Consider the following 25,608-nt stretch of genomic DNA (forward strand, 5'->3'; position numbering starts at 1 on the left):
GATGATGAAGTACCAAAAAGCACGGGGTGGTTAAATTACCGTGCATGAATAATGAATCAGATTGAGTTATTTGAATTAGTTTTCTGACAAGTAAGTATACAAATGACAAAGCAAATCCGACAGTTTGATTTGCAACTACCAATGACTTATTCAGTAGACGTAATATGCTGAGGAGAAAGGGAGACGGAGATTTCAGATAATTGAACCAGTACAAAGAACAGAACGATCTTTGCACCATGCCTGCACAGCTTTTGTGTTCTTTTTGAACCCAGTGTACTCGTGAATCAGAACACATCAGTGGCTTGAACAGTTATATAATGGAACAGTAGGAGGTAGTGTTTATATGCTTCCTGTACAGTACATTCCACGTAGACTGACAATGTAGATAGCAGAACTGTTTTGAGTTATTTTAGGAGGAAAAGAGGCTAGTCTAATGTCAGTATGGACGTTGAAGTCGTAGTCCGGTCAAAGTAAGTTTCAAGTTGCCAATTAAGTCTTAATACTTGTGACAAGTTTCAAGTCAAATCTTGTGTGATATATAACAATCTAAGACTCTCAGTATTTTCAATACTGGACCAATTAAAAAAAAAAAGTTGTCAGTCACTTACACAGAAATACATGAAACAAATACACACACAAATACTTCAATTCCCCTATAGAGTCAATCGGTACAAGTCCAAGTAAACCCTTTCAAGTGAAACTAAATGAGTGCCTTGCATCTGGCCGTCCAATGCCCAATTGCTTTTTTTTTTACCATAGTCTGTATAAAAAATGGAGGTAACTTCTCCGTTGAGGTACGTTTTCTCAACTCGATCCAGTCGTACTCGCCTACAGGAGTCGCCATCTTGTCAGACTTTGACTCCGCTTCTTTTCCTCTGACCAAAAAAAGGGCATTGCTGTGACGTTGAGGGGAGGGAGATACATTCATCTGGCTGACGCACACCTCCGAGGTGGGGGCGAAGTGGGGGCCAGGGGATAGCTGTCACTCAAGAATACCACGCCCCTAGTTATTCATAAACTTTAACTTCCAATTAAAATAAAATCTAGACTGGTACAAAAAAAATTACCCTCCTCAGTGTTGTCATGGAGATATGACCTAAACATACAGACTAGAATGTTTTTTTTGTACCAGGCCTTAAATAGGTTTAATTATGCTGTGAAAAGGGGCCTATTTAACATGGGGGTCAATGAGAAACTGCTCTATACTGAAACCTGCTCCTAGAGAACTGCAATTTTTGGCACTTCCTTATTGGATCAACCAGGAAGTCGCTGTGGTGGGGCCTTGGAATTTACCAGATCAAGTCTCAAATGTTACTCAATGCTGACTCTCAAGTCGACAGTTCTGGTAGACAGATGGTTGTCTAAGATTAGAGACTAAAACTCATGGGGCAGCTGATGTGGTTAAGGATGAAAGAGCAGATCCCTGGCTCCTCCACTCTGCATGTCAAAGTGTCCTCGGGTTAGATACAGAACCCCAGATCGTGTATGAAGGTGGCACCTTTGCGTGGCAGCCTCTGTTATCAGTGTACGAATGTGTGTGTGAACAAATGAATGTGGCATGTAAGAGCGCTTTGAGTGGTCGGAAGACAAGGTGCTGTGTTAATGCAAGTCCATTTTCCATTACCATCTACCCACACACACTAAACTGCTGCTTCTTGCATCAAACTCAGGAAGGCAATTACACACAAGCTGTCTGTGAATTTGCATAGTTCATTTAACTACTGGAGCCAGTCCCTCGATGGTATTAACATAAATGTATTTATATCAATATTTGACCACAGAGGGTGCCAATTATGCTTTATTCCTCTGCTCTCTCTGGCTAAATTTTAATGAGTAAATGAGTTTCCAAAGAACGCTTCATTTCCAGGTCAGTGAAGTTGATGTCCAAAGTGAGAGTGACTGTGTGACTGTGTGACTAGTCGCGCGGATCACGTCACTCACCGAGAGTTGGCAGATGATACATCCCCATCTTGAAAATATGTGGAACAGGAACAATCCTTCTTAATAGTCCCTCTGTGTGAAAGCTTTTAATTTGGACCTTTTTACAGCCTGATCTGTAGCACACTGAAAATAATGTGCACTCTCTTCCAAAGCTTTCACGCCGCCAAGCTCGAGCTCTGAGATCCTTTCCTGCAAAGATGTTTTCACCGCACACACAGACTAAGTCTCTGCTTGCCAGCACTAGTCCTGTGACAACGTTCAAACAAGCTCTGCAGCTGAGGCACAAATACTGTAGGCCAGGGGTTCACAAAGCTTTGATGACTGAGTGCTAATTTAGGGAACCATGATATGATTGAGGGGACACAGGAAAAGTGCACATGAAAGAGAATATCTTGGAGTCCACCAAGATCCCTATCTTTAGTTAACAGCACTAGCATTTATGATGGAACATAATTCCCGTGACAATCACGGTGCACGTCGGGCAGTTTTTCAAGCCTTTATTATATAGGACAGACAGGAAATGGGGTGAGAGGGGGCATGCAGCAAAGGGCCACAGGTCGGAGTCGAACCCGCCTGTATTAAATGTTAACTATTGAAAGAGAAATGATTGGAAAAGACCACAGACACTTACGACAGAATCCATGCATTTCATGTCTCGTTAAGGGACAGCACAAAATGTTTGCTTGTTGCCGATGGCCTGCTGGTAACACTATGTACAATGCTAGAACTTGTTTGACATGCTGACTTTTTTTCAACTTACTACACCACAGCCTTTTCATATTATACATTACGGATTTAAATTTACTTAATATGCTGACTTTTCGACACACTATATGCTGTGACTGAATCTTGAATTTTTTGGACATATTTCGACAAACTATACTGACTTTTTTTCTATTCTTGGACACAATTTTCGATGACTTTACGCATTTTTTTCTACTAATTAAGCCATGACTGCATTGGACAGGCTATCATTTTTTCCGATTCAAGCATTTTTTGGAAATATTATATTTTGAGTTATTTTGACTTTTTCGACATACTCTACTATGAGCTTGTGAATGTTCTCAGTTGTCCAGGTAATCGTTATCCCCAAAGCAATTTCAGTCGAAAGCAACTGGACTTATATGTCTAGGACGACGGACGGACCAGTCCCAGCCTGGTCAGATGCGTTCATGAACTGATGAAGCCTCTTGGATGAGAGGTGAAATGTCATCCTCGACAAATACCAAGTTCAGTTGCTTTTGACTGAAATTGCTTTGGGGATACTATACTATGACTTTTTTTTTTGGCTTGTCTTTACCGTTTTCTTAAAACAGATACTTTGACGTTTCTTGAGTTTTATAATGCATAATTTAATCAGCGTCATATTAGTCTTTTCCTCCAATACATCAGTTACAAATTGATAACTACAATACAAATCAATAATTATTTCAGCGGCACACTCTACGTCAACAATTTGCATGTATTTTGAGATTGCCTTCATACTGTTGATCAGTCTTCATTAAAATGCTTAGTGCTGAATGAAAACAAACAACTGTAAGTCTACTTCCCATAATATTGTACCAAACCTGTTTACAGCTGTACACAGGGGAAATGTCCCAAAAACGATCTACTGTAGCTCTAGGAAAACACAACGCTCACATCAAAGCAGGAGTCATAAATAATTTACAAGACAAATAGTATCACAAGAAGGAAGACGGGTGCCTTAGGAAGTAGGCACTGTCCCATACGTCTTTTCTGTACATACTTTGTCTTCACATGTATATTGTATAACAATCCACATCACCTAAATAGAAAGAAAATGTATTTACAGATATCAAAATGTGATGGGAGTGTAATCCAGTGGAGTATGGGACTAAAATAGCTCTAGAAAACACATACTAAAGATCTATATTTTTTCTAAATTGCACTTTCTGTGATAATGCCAATGTGCACACACATTTAGGAATAATGATAATAATAATAATAAAAATAATTTCTACCACTTCAGTGAGTAAAAAAAACAACTTCAAACTTATTCTAAAATACATACTTTTGACAAAGGCAGCCAGTTCTGGGATACATTTGTTTTTAAAGAGTAAGAGGTTTTCCACAGTAAATCCTTTTACTAATGAACTGATATGCAGACGGGGGAAAAACAATAGCAGCATTAAGATTCTGTTCATATGATAAACAGTGATCCATTAGTTCCACCCAGGCAAAAAAGTCACCATGCATAATGTGGAAGAATTATGCATAAGTATTGATTTGACTATTTGGGCTTGTATTATTTGAAGCATTCTGAGTAGGATTAGATGCAAATTTTCTCTAAATATTAATATACAACATGACTTTTGTGCAACTACATGTGGAATTACTGATGTGGTTGTCACTGAGGAAATAACTGAGTGTGGAGTCTGCCTCGTTTGACTAAACGAGGACACAAACAGCATATTGCATGTTATTAGGGATGGCCCGGGTGAGCTGTGAAATGTCTCCGCTCTCGGGGTTTATCGAGGCCAGTGAGTCGGCTCAGGACTGGCATGTCTTTCTCCGAGTTAGCCCGAGGCTCCGACACTGACATAATGCTTTTTAATGAGATGCCCAAGTCCACAAAGGAGACCGGGATTGAAATGTTGCTCCTGACCCTGTGCGAAACCTTTCTGAAGTTGCTTTGTAATCACACAAGCAAGTCTGAATCAAAAGAAATTGACATTGGGCGGACAACATTAAGTGTAGACCGGATGGAGTTCAGGGACAGAGCAGAGAAAGGATTCCACAGTAAAACTCTCAACTGAAAACCCCCTCAGAGAGATATTTCATGCAAACTTTAGAGTTCAGTGTGGTCTTGGGAAAAAAAAACATCCTGCTGAGATCAACAGTTCAGTGATGGGGGAAAAAAAAATCAGTGTGGCGTCCCCTTTCTTCTCAGCTCCAGAGTATGCAGGCCCTCCTGCCGACCCAGAGCATGCTGCGTGCCGACTTTGTGTGCCGTCTCTGTAGCGGTGATGTCAATCTGGGCGTACTTGGTGGTGCTCTTTCCTGTCAAGACACAAAAACATAGAAAGTCTATTTTTTAATATTCATCGCTGTGGAGTTAGTCTTTTGGCTTGCTACGGTACAGCTAGCTGCTTTTGTTTGCAAATGGCGCTCTATCTTAGCAATACTAGAAAAGTTTTACCTATTAATCAATGCCTCTCTACCTTTGTTGGGTAAACTTTGTTAGGCTTGGAACTGTAGTAAAGATTGGCAAGGTGTGGCTGCATCAAGTAAAACTGCCTGATATGGATTTGCTTTCAATTCTAATTTAATGTTGCTCAGTCAACTAATATGGTCACCAAAGGTTGTGTAACATGATGCCGATGCATAAGTAAAAGGCTTATGACAACAGAGAGTTCAGCGTGGAGTGGATCTCTGCTCTTGCTGCCAATGTAATGTTGTACGAAATGCGACTGAGCGTCGTCACACAATGCAGAAGAATATGCAAATGATTCACATGAAGCCTTTGAAATTCCCCCCCGAGTACCGTCTTCCATATGCACGTCACTAACATAGCCATCACTTGGTGCCCTTCGTAGGGTGAAAATCAAATAAGCGCAATGTCAGGCTTTAACGGCATGAGCGGGAATCGCCCCAAGTATTGCTGTCATCCGCTGTCTCCTGCTTGAGTTATGCGTGTTGCAGTCTCATAAAATTGAGGAAATCACAACCAGCTACTAACAACACATCAATAGTCCCTGGAGGAGGATCCCATTTGAGCCAGTAAATTCACAGCTGCGTTCTGAATGCCCTGTGACCCCCTTTTAGTGGCGAGATAGGACGCCCCTCCCTGGTGACAGATTAATGAGGCCACATGCCAGGATGTAAACTGTATTGCTGACATCAGATATTAACCTCTCTCATATCAGAATCAAAGAGGTCCTCATATTCCTGAGGGCAGTGACGCCGATTGCCGACCTGTCTGTCAATTACAGCTCACCACAGCGTCTCTGATGACAAGGACTCAGCTGTCTTTTAGTGAGACGAGAGGAAATCTGCTCAATCGTTTGGGAGCGATTCCTGTAACTCTGACGAAGTGAAATAGAATTACAGAACAATCGTGTATCAAGAGCCACTTTTCTCTCTTGCTTGACATTGATATTCTGGTTTGTTTTGGTCATTTCATGTCTGCCTGCAGGATTTGAACTTTTTTGTTTTGTTAAATATTACTTTTCCTCAGAGCTGCACAGATCAGAAATACGACTGTGCAGCAGATGAGAAAGCCGTGTAACGTAAGGGCACGACTGGGGTCCTTTCACTTTAAATTTAATCAATTCAGGATTGTAATTTTCTTTTCAATTCAAACCTTTGCATTAAAATCTGCTTACATCTAATCTATTAAAGATCCTCATCAGAATTCCTCATGAATCTTTCATGATTTCCTGATGGGGTTTGAAAATGCATTAACAGGTTTTCATGCATGTGATGTTGTAGTTTACAATGCTGATTGCCATTTACAGCATGTCCATTTGGGCAATGCTCTGGTACATGTGAGTGATTTATAAGGTGGCGCGGTTCATTAATGGGGTTTTCATAATGATGTCAATGATTAAGTTTTGTGTGTCTGCCTTCATTAAGGCTAGCCACCAATATACCGTAAGTATATAAAATATGGCAGGATTAACAGTTAAAAGAGGATTAAATGCAATAATGCAACGTCACTGCTATTACTGTCATATTATTACCCTCTAGGGTGGAAAATGTTCGAGAGCTGTACCTGCAAAACCTGAGTGTTTCATACACATACTAAAGTGATTCTTCATATGTGGTACTGGGGAAATCCATATCGATGTATTTCTAAAAAGAAACTTCTTGTGTCAGACATGTCAAGTAGACTTACAAGAACTTTTCCTAAATAAACTGGCATCATTTAGGTTTAAATCAGGAACTTTCCAAAAAGTAAGTTTATGAATCCGACCAGATTTTATTTACTATTATTATTATTATTTTGCTGCAGACCGACACATTTTGTCCACTCTCCTACCATCCACACGCATGATACTTAAAGTATCCCTGTGGAGTGTTTGAGCACTACTAGTGGTTTTTATGAATGGAAAATGGACTTGCATTAACAAAGCGCCTTTCCAGTCTTCCGACCACTCAAAGCACTTTACACTACATGTCTTGTTCACCCACGCGTTTGTGCATTAATGACAGAGGCTCGTCACCATCTTATCTAACCACAGCCTTTGGGTTCACTGTCTGGCCCAAGGACACTCTGTTTGTTATGCATGAGGACGCACATGCGAGGAATGTTTCAAGCCTCGCCTTATCTTCCAATTGTCTCAGTTAATTCAGTCAAGTAGTAGTAGTACGTTTATTAGCTTTGCAATGATGTATTTGAGTTATCTGTAGTGAATGATTAACTGATGCTTCCGTATGCCCAACAGTAACAGTGGATTTTTCTCCACAGGTGGAGTTTGCCCCCCCCCCCCCCAACTGTTCAACGTGGCAGCTGTCTGAATAAGGTACTAACCAATCATTACTGCTTTAAACAGAAGCTATTTGTGTAGCAGCACTTTAATTTATATATAGTCCCTGTGAAATGTAAGTTAGAGCGTCTTTAGCTTCTGTACTGACGCATTTCCCAGTAAAAGAGGATATCTGAGAAGTGTACAGTTGCAAAAAGGATTCAGATCCAATCCTTTGCATTCGATTGGACTGCCAAAGTGCAGGCAGGCTAAGAGCTTAGCGCAAAACTGTGCCACAGAGGACCGTTGGCTCCATGCGCACTTCCCTCACTTGTTCGATTGGAGGACGAGGGAAAGATGAAAGGACATCTTTGCCAACTTTTAACCAGTTCGCCCACCAACCACAGGCAGTTGGACATTAACCAGTCTCTCCACGCCGCCAGCGTCACCCAAGGTCTCATTTAATTGGACAAACTTTTATAAAAGCCTCTAATGAGTCAGGATAAGTCAACAAACATTTGAAACTGTTTAACAGGAAGAGAAAATAATTGTTATAGTACTTATTTAAAGCATAAACACTAATTTGATATATATTTGCCTTCCGGGGATAAAGGAACAATTTACACAGGGACACAGGATTAATCTTAACTCTGAGGGGGGAGATGTGCGACAGTGCCTCGAGGGCCAGGACCCGGCTCCTGCAGCCCCAGCTCCATGTAGTTGAGCTGCTTCTTGGACGTGGGACTAACGGGAATATTCACATACGTCACACCTTCACTGCGAGGCCTTTCAGGAAGCGGTGCCTCTGGGGGGAAAACAAACACCGCCCCTGTCAACACAAGAGGAACAACGTGTTAATTGAGCTCGGGAGGAGTTTTGTTCATTTAAAAAAAAAAGAAAAAAAAAAAAGGTGTGAACTTATTTTTATCAACAAAAAAAATCCCAGAAGAGACCAGAACCAACAAGTTATTTATCCCGGTAACAAGATTTGTCTTTGTAGCCACAGCCTGATACCTCACATTGCCAAATAACTCCTTTGTCCATCCAAAAACTATTTTAAACAGAAAAAAGAGACAAGCAGTGTCATTTGGATGACTATTTCATCATTACCCAAACACAGACAGTCATTTCACGGCATTTTGATTGACCACGTGTTTTGCTTGGGGATTCGTTTTCAGCTTTCTACACTGGTTGTGTTTGTTGTAATTAACAATAGGTCACTTCAATGCAATAGCATGGCTCTTTCATGTGCTTCTAATAGTTTTTGGGAAACAATTGCGTTCTACGACACAGAGGAATAAGCTCCGTCAGGCTGTGGCTATAAAAACAATCCAAAGTATAATAAATTTGGTCTATTCATGGGATTTGTTGATACCATCAAAATGATAAAGTAACACCAGTCTTTCTTGAAAGGAGGGGATTTGTTTTTGTCATTATGACCTTAATTAAAAGATAATAATGAAATGAAGGATATGGCTGGTGGTATTTCAACACTTTGTCATTATAACCTTCATCAAAAGCTAGAAGATTTTCCACTCCTGGGTTAGGAAGTGTTGAGGCAACAGTCCTTATCAACAACCTGATTTTAATTAGAGTCATTGAAATGCCGACATCTACATTAACGTCACTTTATTCTTTTCAGCAGAACAAAATAGCTACACTGGTACACTGTGTACTCCACTGAATTACCCCTTTCCCCCCAGAGGCTAATTATACATAATTAGCTATTGGTCCCAGGGATAAATTAGGAGGTGCATTATGGTCATTTTGTGTTATAGTATGAGGCAGTAAAACTGTAACTTATTGCCCTTTTAATTCCACCATCAGTGCTCAAATGAGTGAAAGTAAGTGAGGAGGGCGCTTAAAGAGACAGGCGCTGAAGCAGAGTGTTTCAGACAGAAGGTGAATACCAGTATATTCAAAAAGTATGAGAAAAATGTGTTTTTGAACATAAAAGCATGTAAACATGTTCTAGTAAAAACACAAAAAACAAACGCACCTGAAAATGAGCACAATATGGGAACTTTAAAAGAAGTAAACCCCTGTTAAAGAAAAGCATATACCTTTCCATAATCTGTTTTGGGTTTTATAAAAAATAAATGCATGATGAACCTATGCAACTGATCAATGCAGTCAGCAGGAAAAGGTGCCAAGTAAAGCTAACAGGAAACGTCGCCTCCACCCATTTCAACTGAACAGCTTTTCCTGTCAAACAAATCAATTGTAGCCAGTGTCGCCTGAAGTGTGTCGTCCGTGTAGTTTATTGTGTTTGATAGATGGTTTCCTGTGAAAACAGGAAGCTTTACACGTCATAAACCCTAAAAGCCAGTATAAAGAGGTGCAGTGTAAATGTCTTATTGATGCACTTTCAGAATAACGGCATCAAATATGTGCATATTTTAACTCTGTGCGACGTGTCAAACCATGCTTTTGGGTTTTTTTTCAAAGCCTGTGTCTACAACACCAGCAAAGATAGCTGCAACCTTCAAAAACAGGGATAGTACACTCAAGGATATCTTAAATAATTTGCATAACCTGAATGCTTCTGCTCTCCCCCAAGAATAGACCAGTGAAAAGCAAGATATACTGAATTTGTCCTGAACAGTGGTGTAAACTGTTACGTGTGCGCACATAGAACAAATAAGTGAAAGGAAAGCCTGATGAAATTGAAATTAGGTCACTTCATCAGCACTGTTTGTCAAACAGCAGCATTGAGCTTGTCCTGCCGTTGAATGTCCATTATTTTTAGCCACTTTGGTAGGGATTCACTTACATCTTTAAATCCTACAACCACAATATAAGCAGGGAATCCTCCAATTTGTTGCGTTAGTTTTGCTTGATTTATTAATTCAATATTGCAATTATGAAAACAGTTGCTTTATAATAAGTTGCCAATTAATTTCCTGATTAACTGACTAATCATTTCAGTTCTACTTGCCACAACAGGTAAAAATCAACAAGCTATTTCTAGTCTCATTTAAGGAAGTACAAAGAAGAGCCGGACACATAAAGCCGTCAGTATTCTCATCTTAAATTTTATATGACAATAACGGAAAAGAATACCAGGTGATTCATCACAATCAGATTTTCTAAAGGTCCCTTATAATGCTCATTTTCAGGTTCATACTTTTATTTCTGTTTGCTACTAGTTTAATGTTCAAAAACATATTATTCTCTCCTGTCTGAATATACCTGGATAAACTCTCTGTCGCTCCATTTTAACACCTGTCTCTTTAAGACCCCCTCCCAAAAAAGCCTGTTCTCTCTGCACCGTCATTGCAGCAAGGGGATGACTCACAGCACTGTAGCAGCATTCCCTTCCTATAGCTGGTCTTTAAGTCTGAAGTAACTTTTTTTTCAAAATACTATTTTATTTCCTGGTCCAAATACACCGTAGAACAAAACAAACAACAACGACTGAACCTTTCACAATCACGTCTTTCTTCAGTGAGACACCTTTACATCAGTAGGAAAGCAGTTAAATGACAATGCCGTCGTTTTTTTTTTTTTTAAACTCAGACCTGTTCAAACAGGGAAAACAGCACTGCGGCATTGTAGAAATACGAGGCTTGGACCCCGAAATAGTACTTTGAAAGGGCGTTAGGTCAGGACTTAAAGACCTATAGGTATACAGTAGTTGTGACATCACAACTGTACAGAAGTCCTAAAGACTCGTTTAAGCCACAATTTCTGAATACGGGCTGTGTGCAGTGAGAATTTTCATACTTTCATGGCATTTATTTAGCACCTCAACCTGCTTTATAACCCCAAAAGACATGGTATTCTACCTTTTTACAATATGGGACCTTTAAACATTAATACTAACCACAAAATACCAACACAAACCCTTTTTAGCTTATTATCAATTTCACACTGGCTACACTGCCCATACGTTAAACCGATAAACTGCGATACTCCTTTTGGGCACTGTCTTTTCATAACAAAAAAAAACATTTTATAGTGTAGCAAAATAAACACAGCTGAAAAATGTATTTACTTTCTCTGTTATTGCGAGACTGCTGATGTTTGAAGATTAAAGAGAATATCTAGATCACAGAAAACGGATGTTTAACTACAGTTGCTTTGTGTGTAAAAGGATCCCAACAGCAGTAGGAGTAAAATGGATCATCTGAGGGCATTCACTGCTTTAAAACACTGGGGCTGTCTGAGCAGACTATAGTTATTGTACAACTCTAACAGTAAATACACATGTGCTGAAATACATAATTTTAGTGTCATGGACTACATATGTATCTGTATTTGACAGCTGAGTTAATCACACTATCATGTAGGTACAGCATGGTATGTTTTATTCAGAGGCTGGGTAAAGCGTAGCATTTGGGGACAAAAAAGATTCCACCTGCTATTGACTCTCCCTAAATGGCAGCGGCCATTACCAGCCGCTCAGAAGCATCAACCCCAGGGGGCACTCGTACAATCTGTGAGAAGCCATTAGACGCCAGCAGAGTCCCGGCGGATGCAGCCGTTGTCAACGTCTCAGAGGTCAGATCCCTAATTGATCAGCCACCGAGCAGCCCTCGCAGAAGTGTCGCGTTTTAGAACGCCCGCCATTACAATGATGGGTTTTGCCCTGAGTTCTAAGGCTGAGGGGCTTTTCCGTGATACACTTGGCAAAATCTCCAGGGGAGGTGTCAGGGACAATACCTGGCTGAGCTTAGTGACCCAAACTCACAAAGTCAACTGCTTTTGAGGGGGGGGAACACAGGTCTAATGACGTCTGTGTCTTTTGGTGTGAGAGGCCTTTTTGTTTTCCCACCTTTCAGCGTTATTCTAACATCAATGTGGAGATGAAAACATGCCTGAACCCATAGGAGTAATGACAAAAGGCCAAGGCTTTCACACAAACTCTTTCTCCGCAGCTCCACCTGCCAACAAGGACTTGACCGGGACAACGCTACTCAGCAGCTTCTAATCAAAAACATTGCTCATTGAATCGCATAACCAAGCCAACCGGACGACTGCCAGATGATATATACAAGAGCAACTCTCAGTATGGCGCAACAAGGGTGGGAATTACCAGACTGAACTGTGCAGCTTAGACTAAAGGCCCATTTACGCTCGTGGTAGAAACATCCTTGGTCTTCACTCAAACTAATGCATTTTAATACAACAGCCCTGCAATATATCCTGCTTTCATGAAGGCTATAATGCTCAGCTTTTGTTGAAACTGCTTTAGAGGATGTAGTTTGTGCTGCTCTTGAACTGTATTGCATTATAGATTGGTAAAGTGACATACAATGAAACTGCTGTTATTGCATCAGTGTATAGGGGCCTCAACACTATTAGTGCCACAGGGAAAAATGCCTGAACGGATGTCTCAATATTGAACCAAAGTACGTCGATATAAAGTCATCATTGGTAGCTGCTAACTGCACTATTTTATGAAAGTGTAACTGCTTTAACATCACATGAAATCTTTTACTCATTTCAGTCGCCATCGAGCCTGCATCCTCATGGGTTGCTGGACTGGGCCACCTCCTGCAGCGTCCCCATCCATTAACTGCTTGCTGAGGCAGGATGATGGGAAATATGACATGGGAAATCGAGCCGTGTGTGTGTGTGTGTGTGTGTGTGTGTGTGTGTGTGTGTGTGTGTGTGTGTGTGTGTGTGTGTGTGTGTGTGTGTGTGTGTGTGTGTGTGTGTGTGTGTGTGTGTGTGTGTGTGTGTGTGTGTGTGTGTGTGTGTGTGTGTGTGTGTGTGTGTGTGTGTGTGTGTGTGTGTGTGTGTGTGTGTGTGTGTGTGTGTGTGTGTGTGTGTGTGTGTGTGTGTGTGTGTGTGTGTGTGTGTGTGTGCGCGCGCGCGCGCGCAGGTACAGGACATGACTGATGGTTTCCGTGCCACATTGTGACAGCTGCTGGGACTTTCTAGAGCAGGTGTGCATTAGACTGAGGGCATGTTTCTGGGTGTGGGATGCTTAAGTGTCCAAACATTCGCTGACAACTGTTCTCTCACCTCACCATCAGGGCAGGTATCCCATCGTGCACCACTGCACTCTGTTTGGTCAGACATCTGTGTGTGTTTTCTCTTTGACACGACTGGCTCTTATGTAACTCGAGTTTTATGGCGTTACATAAATGCAGATGGATAAATAAATGTTAACGCTGCAGTGAGCGCTCCATTACACAATGAAAGACAAGAGGCTGAACAGAGTCCTTTGTTCTAAAGCACATGAGAGGCATCACAAATCACATGAATTAACCCAATTTAAACTGATTTTCCCCTTTAGCCCCAGTTTGTCTCTCTGATGTATCGTTACACGCGAGCTCCGCACCTAAGAACAACAACAATGGCGGCGAAAGGTTCACGTTGGTGTGATGCGGAGGTGGAGTGTTTACTGTAGATTTGGTGGGATGAAAATATTCAAAAACAATCGGAGAAGACGCACAAAAACTCAGAGGTCTATGGGAAGATTTGTAAACAAAGCGACGCATTGCAATGACGTCATCAATGCGTGTGACTTGTTACGGCGTGATGACGTATGGACAGGCAAGAAGCATTCGCACCGAGGCCCAGGCAGTCTGAGAACAAACGGCCTGGCCAGCGGGGGGAGAGTGAGGGGGGGGACAAGTACCCTAAAGCCCGGGGCGCGGTGCGGAAGGACAGTGTGAGTGCGCCCTTATTCAATTTGTGCAGATTAGAAACTGAACGTTCTATAGTTTTTGTCTTGTATATGTCAACCATAATCCATATAACCTCTCTTACTCTTCAATCTAAACAGTAAACAGGTTTAACATTAGCAAGTTAGCTGCGCAACAGTAGCACCTGGCAGTTACTGGGTGCAAATACTTAGAAATAACTAGTTCAAATCTATTTAAGAACTAGTTGGTATGGGGCAATGTGCTTTAATTTAGTAAGTCTGAACCTAAGAAGAGCTGGTGCAACTGGCTCCAGATATTGTCAGTGTCTATGCAGCTCTGTACACTATATGCTATGCACTTTATGAAAACAACTTCCTGTCAATGTCACAGTCTATTACCCTGAATAAAGTCAAGTAAACAGTATGTGTGTGGAGTACGTGTCTGTTCCTAACATCACCCCACTGCTTCGTGCCGGTCTGCAATTTCAGACAATGAATAAGTCTCGTCTCATTTATTTATTCAAGCACACCGAGCAACAGGTGACGTGTTTACAGCCTTGGTTATTCAGGTACATGAATCATGAATTTAATTCACTTTGTATAAGTGGGTCCTGGTTATTGTAAGAAGCCTGGGTAATACACTGATGAAAATGTCCAAATCATCTTTTTGTGCAGGTACAGAACCAATAATCTGCGTATGTTTCACTGACTTGGTTGAGGAAAAGCAGCACAGTTATGGTCATCACCTGATGTTGTGCTCACTCACCTTCAGTCTCTTGGAGGAACCTCTGCTGACCACAGCTGCCCATTAGCTCGTACTTGCTTTTTTCTTCTGCCTGTGAGACACACAGACAGTAAGCACTGTGGATTAGAATTTGCAGTAACTATACGAATACCTTTTTTACATAAGAAGTGTGACAAGGACTTTCTCAACAGTTCAGTGGACAGGAGTTTTATATTATATATAATACTTTATACGTATATATTTTATTTTTCCAGAGATTCTCTATGGGGTGTTTATCTGGACTCTGGGCCGGCCATTTTATCATTTCAATATTCTTAGAAACTGTTTAACCGGTTTTGCAGTGTGACAGGGGACATTGTCTTGAATGACAATTCCAGCTGATTGGAGACAATTGAAGTGAAAGTTAGCGCATTGCCGGAGGAGGTTCACATAAACATTTGCATTCACCCTGCCATGTAGATGTGCAAGAGGCCCAACTCTGCTGCAGAAAACAGCCCCCAAACCATGACAAGTTAAATTTATTCCGGTCTGATAGAAACATCATGTTTGGCATTGGTTTGGGGAGAGACTGAGCCTAAAGTGTCTAAAGAAGTCAGTTATATTTGGAGGAGGAAGTGTCAGAGTCCAGATCTAAACCCCATAGAGAACCTCTGGAAAATCCACGGCAACAAAGTAAAGTCTAAGAAACCCACTACAGTTGCTGAACTGTGGAAGAGACTGAAGAAGAATGGACCAAGATCAAACCAGAGCAGTGAGAGAAACCCGAAGACAAACATTGTTTAAATATTCTCTTCTGATACAGTGGTTACTGTTCTTTAAGTTTGCTCACTGCTTTTTTTTTTTTTTTTTTTTTTTTTTTACAAAATAAAGGATAAATCAAGAATAGAATAAATAAAAAGAGAAAATCAAGTATTATTAATTTGTCCTGTAATGTTGATCTCCAGTGTATATTATATAGGAGTATATATATGCCAGGAGTATTTCTTGACAGAGGCAGATATTTAGAATGTACTGAGAGCTCAGGGCTACGTCTTACATGCTGAAACACGGCTCATGGTTATGGATGGGCAAACCTTTTAAACTTCAGTGCACACAAAGAGGGATTCCTTTGTAGGGCCATCACAATGCTGAGAATGAATGACACTAGTACATAAAAGAGAATAACTAATGGGCACTAGCTGAGTACAGAATATTGGTGCCCTTTAAAGCATTTGAACACTTTAATTAACAACTACTAGCATTGTTTTTTATTATCCATGTCCCATATCAGGACTCTCCAGGGTTTAAATCAACTTGCTCACGTTCAACAGCATCCAGCCCTGTGATGTAGGCTGGAAAATAAACTGATAACATTACCTGTATTCCACTTATTCATTCATTTTCTTCCCATAAGTGAGTTGGGGAAATTATAGCTTAGCATAAAGACTGGAAGAAGGGGGAGGATGATAGCACGGCTAATGTGTTTCAAAAATCTTCACCTCTAAAGTTGATTATTAACACATTTATATGTGTTTGTTTAACCCGTACACATCAATTTTCTCATCCAACTCTTAGCAAGAAAATGAATGACCTAATTTCCCCAAATATTCAATTATCCCTTTAAACTAAACTAAAACAACCAAGGACAGATTCAAACAGTTAAACTATGTTCATGTCCAAAACTTGCCAAAGCAAGAAAGGAAATACAATGTTTTCTAAAACAGTTCATTTCAGAGATAAACCTGGATAAAACTACTGCAGTCTGGGCAATAAATGCTACTTTAATGAGAGTTATAACACCAGGGAAATTCAACAGCCCATCAAGTTGAATCAACACCTCTGTAGAACAACATGGAAACTGCAGGCCCTTTCACACATGCACCGAAAAGCTGAAATTATCTAGACACTACCCGGAGGAGTAGTATGTGGGAACGCAACTGTCAGTTGGATCTGACATCAAATGGACTTTACCCTGCAAAGTCTGTGTAATGTCCCATTTGGGAATAGAGCCCTGTAGAAGTTTCTATCATGCGCCTGACGCGAAACCGGAAGAAAACAAACATAGGAGCATGAATAAGAAGGGTGATTTACACGAAGACGGTGACAAAATGGCGCCAAAATCAACCAGAAAAATTCAATGAACGGAGACTCTGTTGTTTTTGACCAAATTACCAACCGGCCATGTGTCTGTGGTGCAATCCACGTCATGTGCTGCCTCCTGCACGCTCTAACCTGACGCCACCCCTCGCCTAAACCGAACTGGACATTGTCCGGACAGAGAAAATGGCTGGAGTCTGCTTCTGAGGTCATAGTGTCCAACCCTACTCTATTACTGCTTCACTTTTCTTACTTTGAAGACAACGTGTCTCATCATCAAACACTCGCACTGAAGTCCAACGCAAATGATTATGCTTAAGGGACTGCACATACATCAAGTTAAGTACTTTAATGTTATGATGTCGGCTCGTCACGCTTGCTCAACTGTTTATTCTAATCCACATATGGGGAAACTAAATGAACAAGAAGTTCAGAACTATGAAATACACAGTTAAAATGCGGGTGGTATCACAAAGCGGATTAGAGAGTTTTGGATTGGCCTACCTCTGCGTTCCTGTCCGGCGCCCGACTTTCCATGATCTCATAAGCGGGATCAGCTCTGCGTCTTTCTTCTTTACTCTTAAGCCTTTTGTCTGGTGGGTAAAAATATAATGTGTTTTAATTAAAATAAATTAAACTGCTATTTCGTGTGCAAAGAGCCAGGGCATAAAAATAATCCCACATTGTGTTTTTTTTAATCCGTTCTGTAAATCAAAATCAGATATGGTCCTCTTTCTCTCTGAAGAGTATAACTACATGAATTAGTCCAGATCCAGTGGAGTAAACAAATTGATTGGAGTGGATTGATTCATCATCTCATAACACCATTAACTATGAAGCATGGGGTAATGACATCCCTGACGCTGGAAATAAGAGCTGCACTGATAACAAGACAACATGCAAGAGCCAGACAACAAAAAGAGATCCAACATGCAGCAGAAAGTTTAGTATAATTTCCTGTTCAGATATGAAACCCAATCTAAGTTAACACTGTTATCACTGATACTTTCCGTTTTATGATGTAGAAAGCCTTTAGAGCCTGCCATTTAAACTGCCCTAAAAAGCCTAAGTGCAGTAACTACCAAAATAATTAAGCAAAAATAAATGGCTATTAAGTGTGTTTACTGTCCCAACAAATTCATATTTGGCACATTGATTTGCTAGTTTGCCTTTCCATAATTGTTATCAAAATCAATCCTAACCTTCCTACTTTCAGGCCCAAAATTGTGCAGAAATCCTGTTATTAGTGATTTCCTTACTGCACTTAGCCTCACTCAGTTGCCCGTTTATTAGGTACAGCTTGCTAAAACCAATGTTGTGTGTTGTATAAGCTGGCATTAGTTTAGTTAAACTGGCAACTGAGTGTATAAGCTGCTGTATGTTTACTTTACAGCTTCACCATTACTTAATGTGGCCACCAGAAGGAGCTGACAAGTTTAGTTTCTCACACTCCTTTAATAAAATTCTGCTTTTGGTACCACTCTCAATAAGTCACCCAAACTTTTAACAGATACCTTATTAGTGGCTAATAAATCATTTACTAATGCTTTATAGTTTTATATTGGCCATTAATAAGAGGATATATCAGCTTGCCAGGTAGGTTCTCTTAAGTACTGATGCTGCTAATTGATAAATAGAAGCTTAATCAATTTTGAATACATTTTTATTTTCAGATTATTTCAGAAAGAAAGCAACCACGAGGCCAAGAGGCGGCGCCCACAAAGTTTACTTAAAAACCCATTTAAAATGCAACGGTAAAGGATTTCTTAACCATGAATAAAGACATTGATTACAACTTTTAAAAGCTTTATAACAGAACAAGAAAGTGGTACTGATTTGTTTCTTTAGCCTTAAGAGCCCGGTAAAGCCTATAAATCATTTCTGGTGCATCTCTTGCAATGACAACTTGTTCACAGCCCTAGTAAAACTCAGGCAGAAACAGCAAAACAAAAGAAAACATCACAGAGTGCAGAGGAAAAAAACATGCAATCGATCAAACAAAAGAAGCCAAAAGGAAAGTGGGTTTTTTTTATTTATTGATGATAAAACAAGAAAAATAGGACGGAAACAAAGAAAAGAGCCATTTCAAAAGGAGTGAAGAAGAAGAAAAAGGACACCGAAGGAATCGTAGATGCGTTGTTGTGAGTTGAAGAGGAAACCGGAGAAGAGGCCTCTTACCTTCACTTATCACTGAGCGACCATTCATCTCTTCATACTGACACTGCCCGGCCTCCGCGCTCTGCGATCCATCACCGGTAGCTTGATAGAGCGGTTCCTCATTAGCAGCTGCTGTGTGCTCTTGGCTGTTCTTCGGGCACGGCACGGTCGGTAAAGTGAAAACGTTCCTGTTGCGGTACATCTCCGCAGGTACGGCCCGTGGAGGAGGGTGGCAGTTCTCTCCTTGACACTTTAAACAGGTCTCATAAATGACAGCTCTTTTGTCTTGCTGCGAGTCTTGTATTAGTACACAGGTGGCAGTTGGTGCAGATTTCCGCTCATTTGCAAATCTAGAGCTCATTGACTCATACAGGTTCAGTCTGTTAGTCTTTGCCTCAGGCAGCCTATCCGCGCTTGGAAAGCCTAACAGATCAGCCAAGAGCGTGGCTAATTTCTCCGTTCCTTTCTTTGGCAGCGGTGAATCCTCACTCGTCCTCAGTGTTGGCTTCTCGGAGCTGCGGATGCTTCCAGACATAAGAGAGGCGCAGGGCTCCTCCAGAATTTTCTCCATTGCAATATTGTTTTCGCTGGCTGTGAACGGTCTGCGTGGTGATTTGTCAACACTTTGATCTGCTGGATTGAAAATATGATGTTCTGGAGGCAAAAAAAACACTCTTGGATTTCTGTCCAAAACTAGCAAACTGTGGATGCTGCAGCAAATTATGAATGTTTTTATTTTCCTTCAAACATGCATCAACTCTGTTCATGCATGCACAGATCAATGCATGCAGTGCACATAGAATATTTCAACTGATTACACTTACCTGGTACTGCAGGTATTGCTGAACCACTGGCAGGGATGTACGGTGTCCCCTGTGAGATGAAGCAGAAAATGCAACTGATTACATTCTGAACGCAAACAGACTTAATTAAACGAATAAGCAATAGGTTCTAGGCTTGAAGTTTAAATATGAGGTATTTTAAAGCTAAATGCTGGCAATGATCCTTATTTTAACTGCATCTGTGCCCTATGTATTTTGGCTGTGTTTGAATTTCCCACTGAAGATGTAAATCTGGAAAACGGGTCATAAATGTATGAGGCCTAGGTGATATGGACAAAATGCAAGTCTCCATCATACACGTTCGAAGCACTGGCTCACACTGCGGGTTCCCTCCGTCAACACCAAATTTGGAAAACCGTGCTTTTCTTACTGTGCATCTGCAACACACTGCAAAACCACCTGAAACATACACCACTTTTTATCATAAGGACAATTTAAATCCATGAATGTATCTTATTTTACTCCCAACTGTTTTTAACTCTATTTCTCTGTTATTTCGGATATGCTCCTCAATATATTCCAGAGTTTAAATAAAGGTTATAAATAAAAACCTTTTATCCTGATATAGGTCATTTCATATCTGGATAACAATAAACATCACAATATAGTGGTATAATATAATATATGGTATAATGATAATTCAATAAATACATAAATCCATTAGTCTTTTTTTGTATAATCCTGCTAATTAAATACTTGCGATTAAAAAGTTCTGAGTATTTTCTTATTGTTTTAAGAAGTACAGTGCAAAAATGAACATTAATATTTTGAAGCTATACACAGACTTTGTTAACATGCATTCACACAAATAGTGTGATGTAAAAACAAAACCCCAATCAGCAATTGAAGCAATCTTTAAATGATATCCCCTCACAATAGTTCACATATCAAAATCTGAGTTAGTATGTGCTTGTTATTAAGTATTGTGATGTTATTGTGGATCATGATATCTCATTGTGATTCCATCTCTATACAAATCCATTAAAAGAAAGCCTTAAAATATACAATTAAAAAAAAGGTTAGATCATTTGCTCAAACAGCCCGGCACTGTGGTTGTGCGTGAACGTTACTCAGAGCGGAGGAAATGCTGCTTTAACTGCAGATCTGTCACCTGAGTGAGTACAGCAGCAGGACGGTACAGTGAGTGGAACGGACTTTTGCTTACAGGCAATACTTTTTTTATCTTTTCATTGGATTTGTTGACAATAACAAAAATATATAACATTGCACGCCTTACCCTTTAAAAGCTGGACGGTTTAGTTTGTTTAACTTCAACTTATTTGTATTTCAAAGTTGAGAGAAATTATGGCTGTGAATGTCTGAATTTTATGAAGATGTATCACTGATCCCAAAGCCAGACCAACCTTTTTAAGTCTTTTGGCACCAGTGTGACTGCAATTATAATACAATGTATTATGATACAATTATATAATTGCATAGATGAATATACTCCTAAATGTGAAGTGATATGTATTTAGTTATGGTTTGGTATTCTCTTTTGAAGTGGTCCTTTTACTGTGAGCCAAACACTACACGTTGTGTTTCTCAGGCTGAGAGTGAGAAATGCCCTCCCACACTGCTTATGTCGGATCCTTCAGCTTCTGGCCGATAACTCATCTTTAATTTAGTTCACTGCTGAGGTAAACAACTAGAAAGAGAACCTTCTGTTCAGGTAATCAAATGCAATGTGCTTTCTTAACTAAATGCACCACCAGCAGGTGGAGCTACATGTTTAGAGTGTTCAATAAATGTGACACACTACTGACATGGACAGAATAGGACAAAAAAAATACAGAAGCTTTTACAGAGTTTGCACCTGGATGTCCTTAAAGAATGCAATAGTGTTCTGCAGGTTTCTACTGAAAACCATCACAGATGTGAGGGAGAAATCACGAGTATAGAACTGGTATAAATGAAGTAGGACTGTGTATCACACAAACAGAATCCATCTCCCAAGGCCAAAAATGATTCATCCTAAAATTCAACAGGTCTTTTCTTCACTAACACCAATTTAACGATTAAACATCAGAGGAAAATAAACATCAGTCAATTAGTGGAATAGCTTATGGTCAGAAAATCCATTGTCAACTATTTTGATATTAGTTTAAAGTTGTTTTTTAAGCAAAATGCCAAATATTCTGTGCTTCCAGCAACAGAGATGTAAATATGTGCTTATTTCCTCTATCTATAATATTAGCCTGGATATATTTGACCAATCAAAATCAAGTGATATATATATATATGAAAACGTTTGTGATGGGCTTTGTTTTTAAAGGCGACATTTAATGAACGAAAATGAAAATAATCCCCAGGTTGAGTGTTAATGAAACTAATCAATAGTTGCAGCCCTTAAAAAAAGATGAGCCAAACTCTGAAGAAATCACCAACTCCATGATTGCCAAGCCAAGGAAAAAAGCACTGTCACCTCACATCATTGAAAAGTTTTGGGTAGAAGATAATTTGTTTTATCGAATAAGAGACGCTATGCTCAACAGCATTAAATTAAGCAATAAGTACGAGGTAGAGGAGTATAAACAGTAAAACTGCATGTCACTCAAGTTCCAGATCTGCTGGACACCATGACTGTGTCAACCTCACTTGACTGCTGAAACACTAACTCGTTAGACAGATGGGCCATGGGTTGTCTAGACACCAAACGCCGACGGCATCACCATCAGCAAGCACGATACAGGAAAGGTCATATTGACAGCGCGCTACAGAGCAGATGATACAGTCATGACAAGGCCTGCTCACACAAGCTGCTAATGTATGATGGGGAGTTATACAACAGAGCGTGTTCAGGAGACCATCTGAACACGGAGTTTTGAGGCAAACAGATGGCAGACGAGAATCCAACTACACTCATATCTGAGCTTATATCTTGACCTTTAAAGGGGATTTTGGTATTTTTCAAACTGGACTCTATTCCACCTTGCATTTCTGTGTGAGTGCAACTCCTAGCTCCTAGGAGCGGTACTCTTGCGGTCCACGGCCCGTTTGGGAGAGGTAAGCTTTTGTAAAGCACATTGGCACATGTACGAGCACGAGCATGAGGCCTACAGCGGTTCTGATGTCATTTTATGTGTGCCTGTTTGGACATAGAAAAAAAGAAAGACGGACCATGCGAGGACATTTAAAACAATGGCGGTGAAAGGTTCACGTTGGTGTGATGCGGAGGTGGAGTGTTTACTGCAGATTTGGTCGGATTAAAATATACAAAAACAGTCGGACAAGACGCACAAAAACTCTGAGGTCTATGGAAAGATTTGTAAACAAAGCGAGGCATCGCGACGTCAATCAATGCGTGTGACGTGTTACGGCGTGATGACGTATAGGCAGGCAAGAAGCATCCGCCTAGGCCCAGGTAGTGTGGGTACAAACGGGCCTTTTTTTTAAAAATTGGTCCAGTATCAAGGTCGACTGCTGCAGCCTGACCCCTGCGAACCGAGCTGCAATGTAATTGAATTGAAATTGAATGGAGCATTTCTGCACCGTCGGTATACATCAACAAGACAGAGTGCTTGTTTTTGCCACAGACAGGCTCATATTGTTATCATAAGTGTCTGACTACATTCTGGAAAGATAGTAAAGTTGTTCTGATATCACGTGATGAAGAAGACATTGTAGTTGAACTTCAGAGAGAGAATTGCTGGCAGGTAGAGTTGATTGTGAAGTATAGCTTTGTGTTATCTAAAAGACTTTACCAAAACAGTGGTTCCTCTTTGCGCATTTCAGAATAATGTTCCTGGTGGGTAGATCAGGCTGAAGCTTTGGCTAGTTGTGCTACAAATGGATCCTAACACTCCTTATACACTGCACCTCGTGCGACCAGGACACTCACACACATACGGTTTCAAGAGTGGAGAGCTGCAGATAGAGCGGAGGTATGTCAATGCTATCAGCTAAAGTTACTGTGTTGACCTGCATCAGTAGCTACACACGAGACAGGATAACAGCAACTTCTCCATCTTTTGACAATGTAGTCAGAAACTTATAATAACAATCTAAGCCTGTCAGTGGCAAAAACAAAAACTTTAAGTGGACGTATATTGACGGTGCAGAAATGCCCCATCCGATTACGTTGCAGTTCGGTTTACAGCAGTCAAGCTGCAGTGCTCCTGCTCAATACAATTTTGAAATTTGCAAAATACAGAAATTCCCCTTTAAGTCTTATTGTGGCAAAAGCATAATAAGGGACACTTGATATTTATATTTAAAAGAAACAAAGCTGACTTTTCTACTTACCTTAAATCCACCACAAACTGAGCAGATTGTCACGATGGTTTTGGAGACAGATGTGAGAGAGCTGCCGATGTGACAGGAGTCAGGGTGTTCACTAGAAGGCGCCACCTTACTTTTCTTACTCTTCTCTGAGGGGCTGTCTAAGTTTTCACTCATTATCTGTCTTTCCGTAGTTTCTGAGTGACCCTCAGATGTCATCGCGCTGCTTTTGTCCCCGTTTGCTGAGTCTGTTGTGAGGCCTGAAGAGGCAGGAGTGTCCTTAGCTGGAGTAGAGGGTTCACTGTCTTTGGCGCCCCCGCTTCCCTCCTGTAACAGACTCCTGGGGCTTTCATAGAGATACCTGAGTGATGATGGTACTTGGTATTCATGTCCAAGGACAGTGGTGCAAGTACAAGGACTCAGGTCTTGAGCCAAGTGGGGAGGCAAGCTGAAAACAGACCCAAAGTCCTCCCCAGGGGTGATGTCCAGGCTGCCAGTGTACGAAGAGAAACTTCCAGAGTAAGAAGAATGGCTGCCGGTGGCGATGCCGCTGTCAGATGAGCTCTGACGGCCGATCTCCTGAAGTTGCCGAGGGGGCTTGGCCGCGGGCCGGCATCCACCTCCCTGGTTGACAGAAAGCTTCTCGATGCTCTGTAGCGGCACTTTATCTCCCACATGGCTGATGTTTTCAGACGGACTGGACGCCGGCTCAGTCCAAATGGCCGTCCGGCTGCCAATACTGCAGTCTGATTGGCTGGTGTCGGACGTGTCAGAGGAACCGGATATGCTGCGGTCATCTCCCCCAGCGGACGGGCAGTACGAGGAGGACGAGACTGCCAAGACAGACGACATTAATGAGGAAATACGGGAAGGAAAACATATCTTTATCAATAAAGCATTTGAAAGCATCATAATATCATTATGCCTGTTTTTCCTTCCTATTATTCACCACATGATAGGAGCAATACATCACCTGTGAGAGTAATATCAAACTCCTGCAAACTTCATTTAAATCGAAGTTCAGCATTATTAAAAGTCAATGTATCATTTCTACTCTTTGGTTGGGAATTGGGATCACTGCAATAAAATAATGGTTATGGTTGCTTTGGGATAATGGGAGATCTGTAAAAAGGGGCACATTTTTAATTGCAGTTTTTTTTTACTACTTTGAATCTGAGCACATTATTACAGTAACACGCTCTACCTGTGCTGCTCCTGTGAGAGAGCATGCTCAGTCGTTTCTCCAGCTCCTGGGCCTCGTGGTTCAACCTCTCCTCCGAGTTCGTCTGACTGGCAATGGTGTCTGTCAGAGAGAGAAAGGCTCAACTTTTATGCATACACACACACACACACACATATATATATATATACAGTATATATATATATATATAGGACTCATACTACAGTCATCAAGCTAACTAGTGACGACACGCTAAGTTTCACGAGCCTCGCTGCTGTCACTGAGACGTGGGATTAAATGTGACGCAGCTGAGGATTCTGCGCTGCGGTGACACGGGGCACAGCTGTGAAAACACATCTGACAACAACTCCAGAGAAACAAGAAGGGACACTTTAAACCACAAGGGTCTCACTCATGAA

The 25,608-nt window shown here is 40.8% G+C and overlaps 1 protein-coding gene across 2 annotated transcripts in view; it reads right to left on the minus strand.

Moving 5' to 3' along the window:
* Positions 1-3,122: 3,122 nt before the first annotated feature.
* LOC310963799 (protein Dok-7-like) overlaps positions 3,123-25,608 on the minus strand; it is a 36,557-nt gene continuing 14,071 nt past the window's right edge. The window contains exons 6-12 of one of the 2 annotated variants that reach the window (XM_083936724.1): positions 25,214-25,312; positions 24,034-24,842; positions 19,771-19,819; positions 17,294-17,382; positions 14,735-14,804; positions 8,020-8,199; positions 3,123-4,962 (exon numbers count right to left, since the gene is read on the minus strand). In XM_083936724.1, coding sequence (XP_083792850.1) covers positions 4,826-4,962; positions 8,020-8,199; positions 14,735-14,804; positions 17,294-17,382; positions 19,771-19,819; positions 24,034-24,842; positions 25,214-25,312 — 1,433 coding nt within the window. In that variant the 3' untranslated portion in view covers positions 3,123-4,825. The remainder of the gene's footprint in view (positions 4,963-8,019; positions 8,200-14,734; positions 14,805-17,293; positions 17,383-19,770; positions 19,820-24,033; positions 24,843-25,213; positions 25,313-25,608) is intronic. The other variant, XM_083936725.1, reaches the window with a different exon arrangement.

The sequence above is a fragment of the Echiichthys vipera genome (assembly GCF_963691815.1).
Source record: "Echiichthys vipera genome assembly, chromosome: 22".
In the NCBI taxonomy this organism is placed as follows: domain Eukaryota; kingdom Metazoa; phylum Chordata; class Actinopteri; order Perciformes; family Trachinidae; genus Echiichthys; species Echiichthys vipera.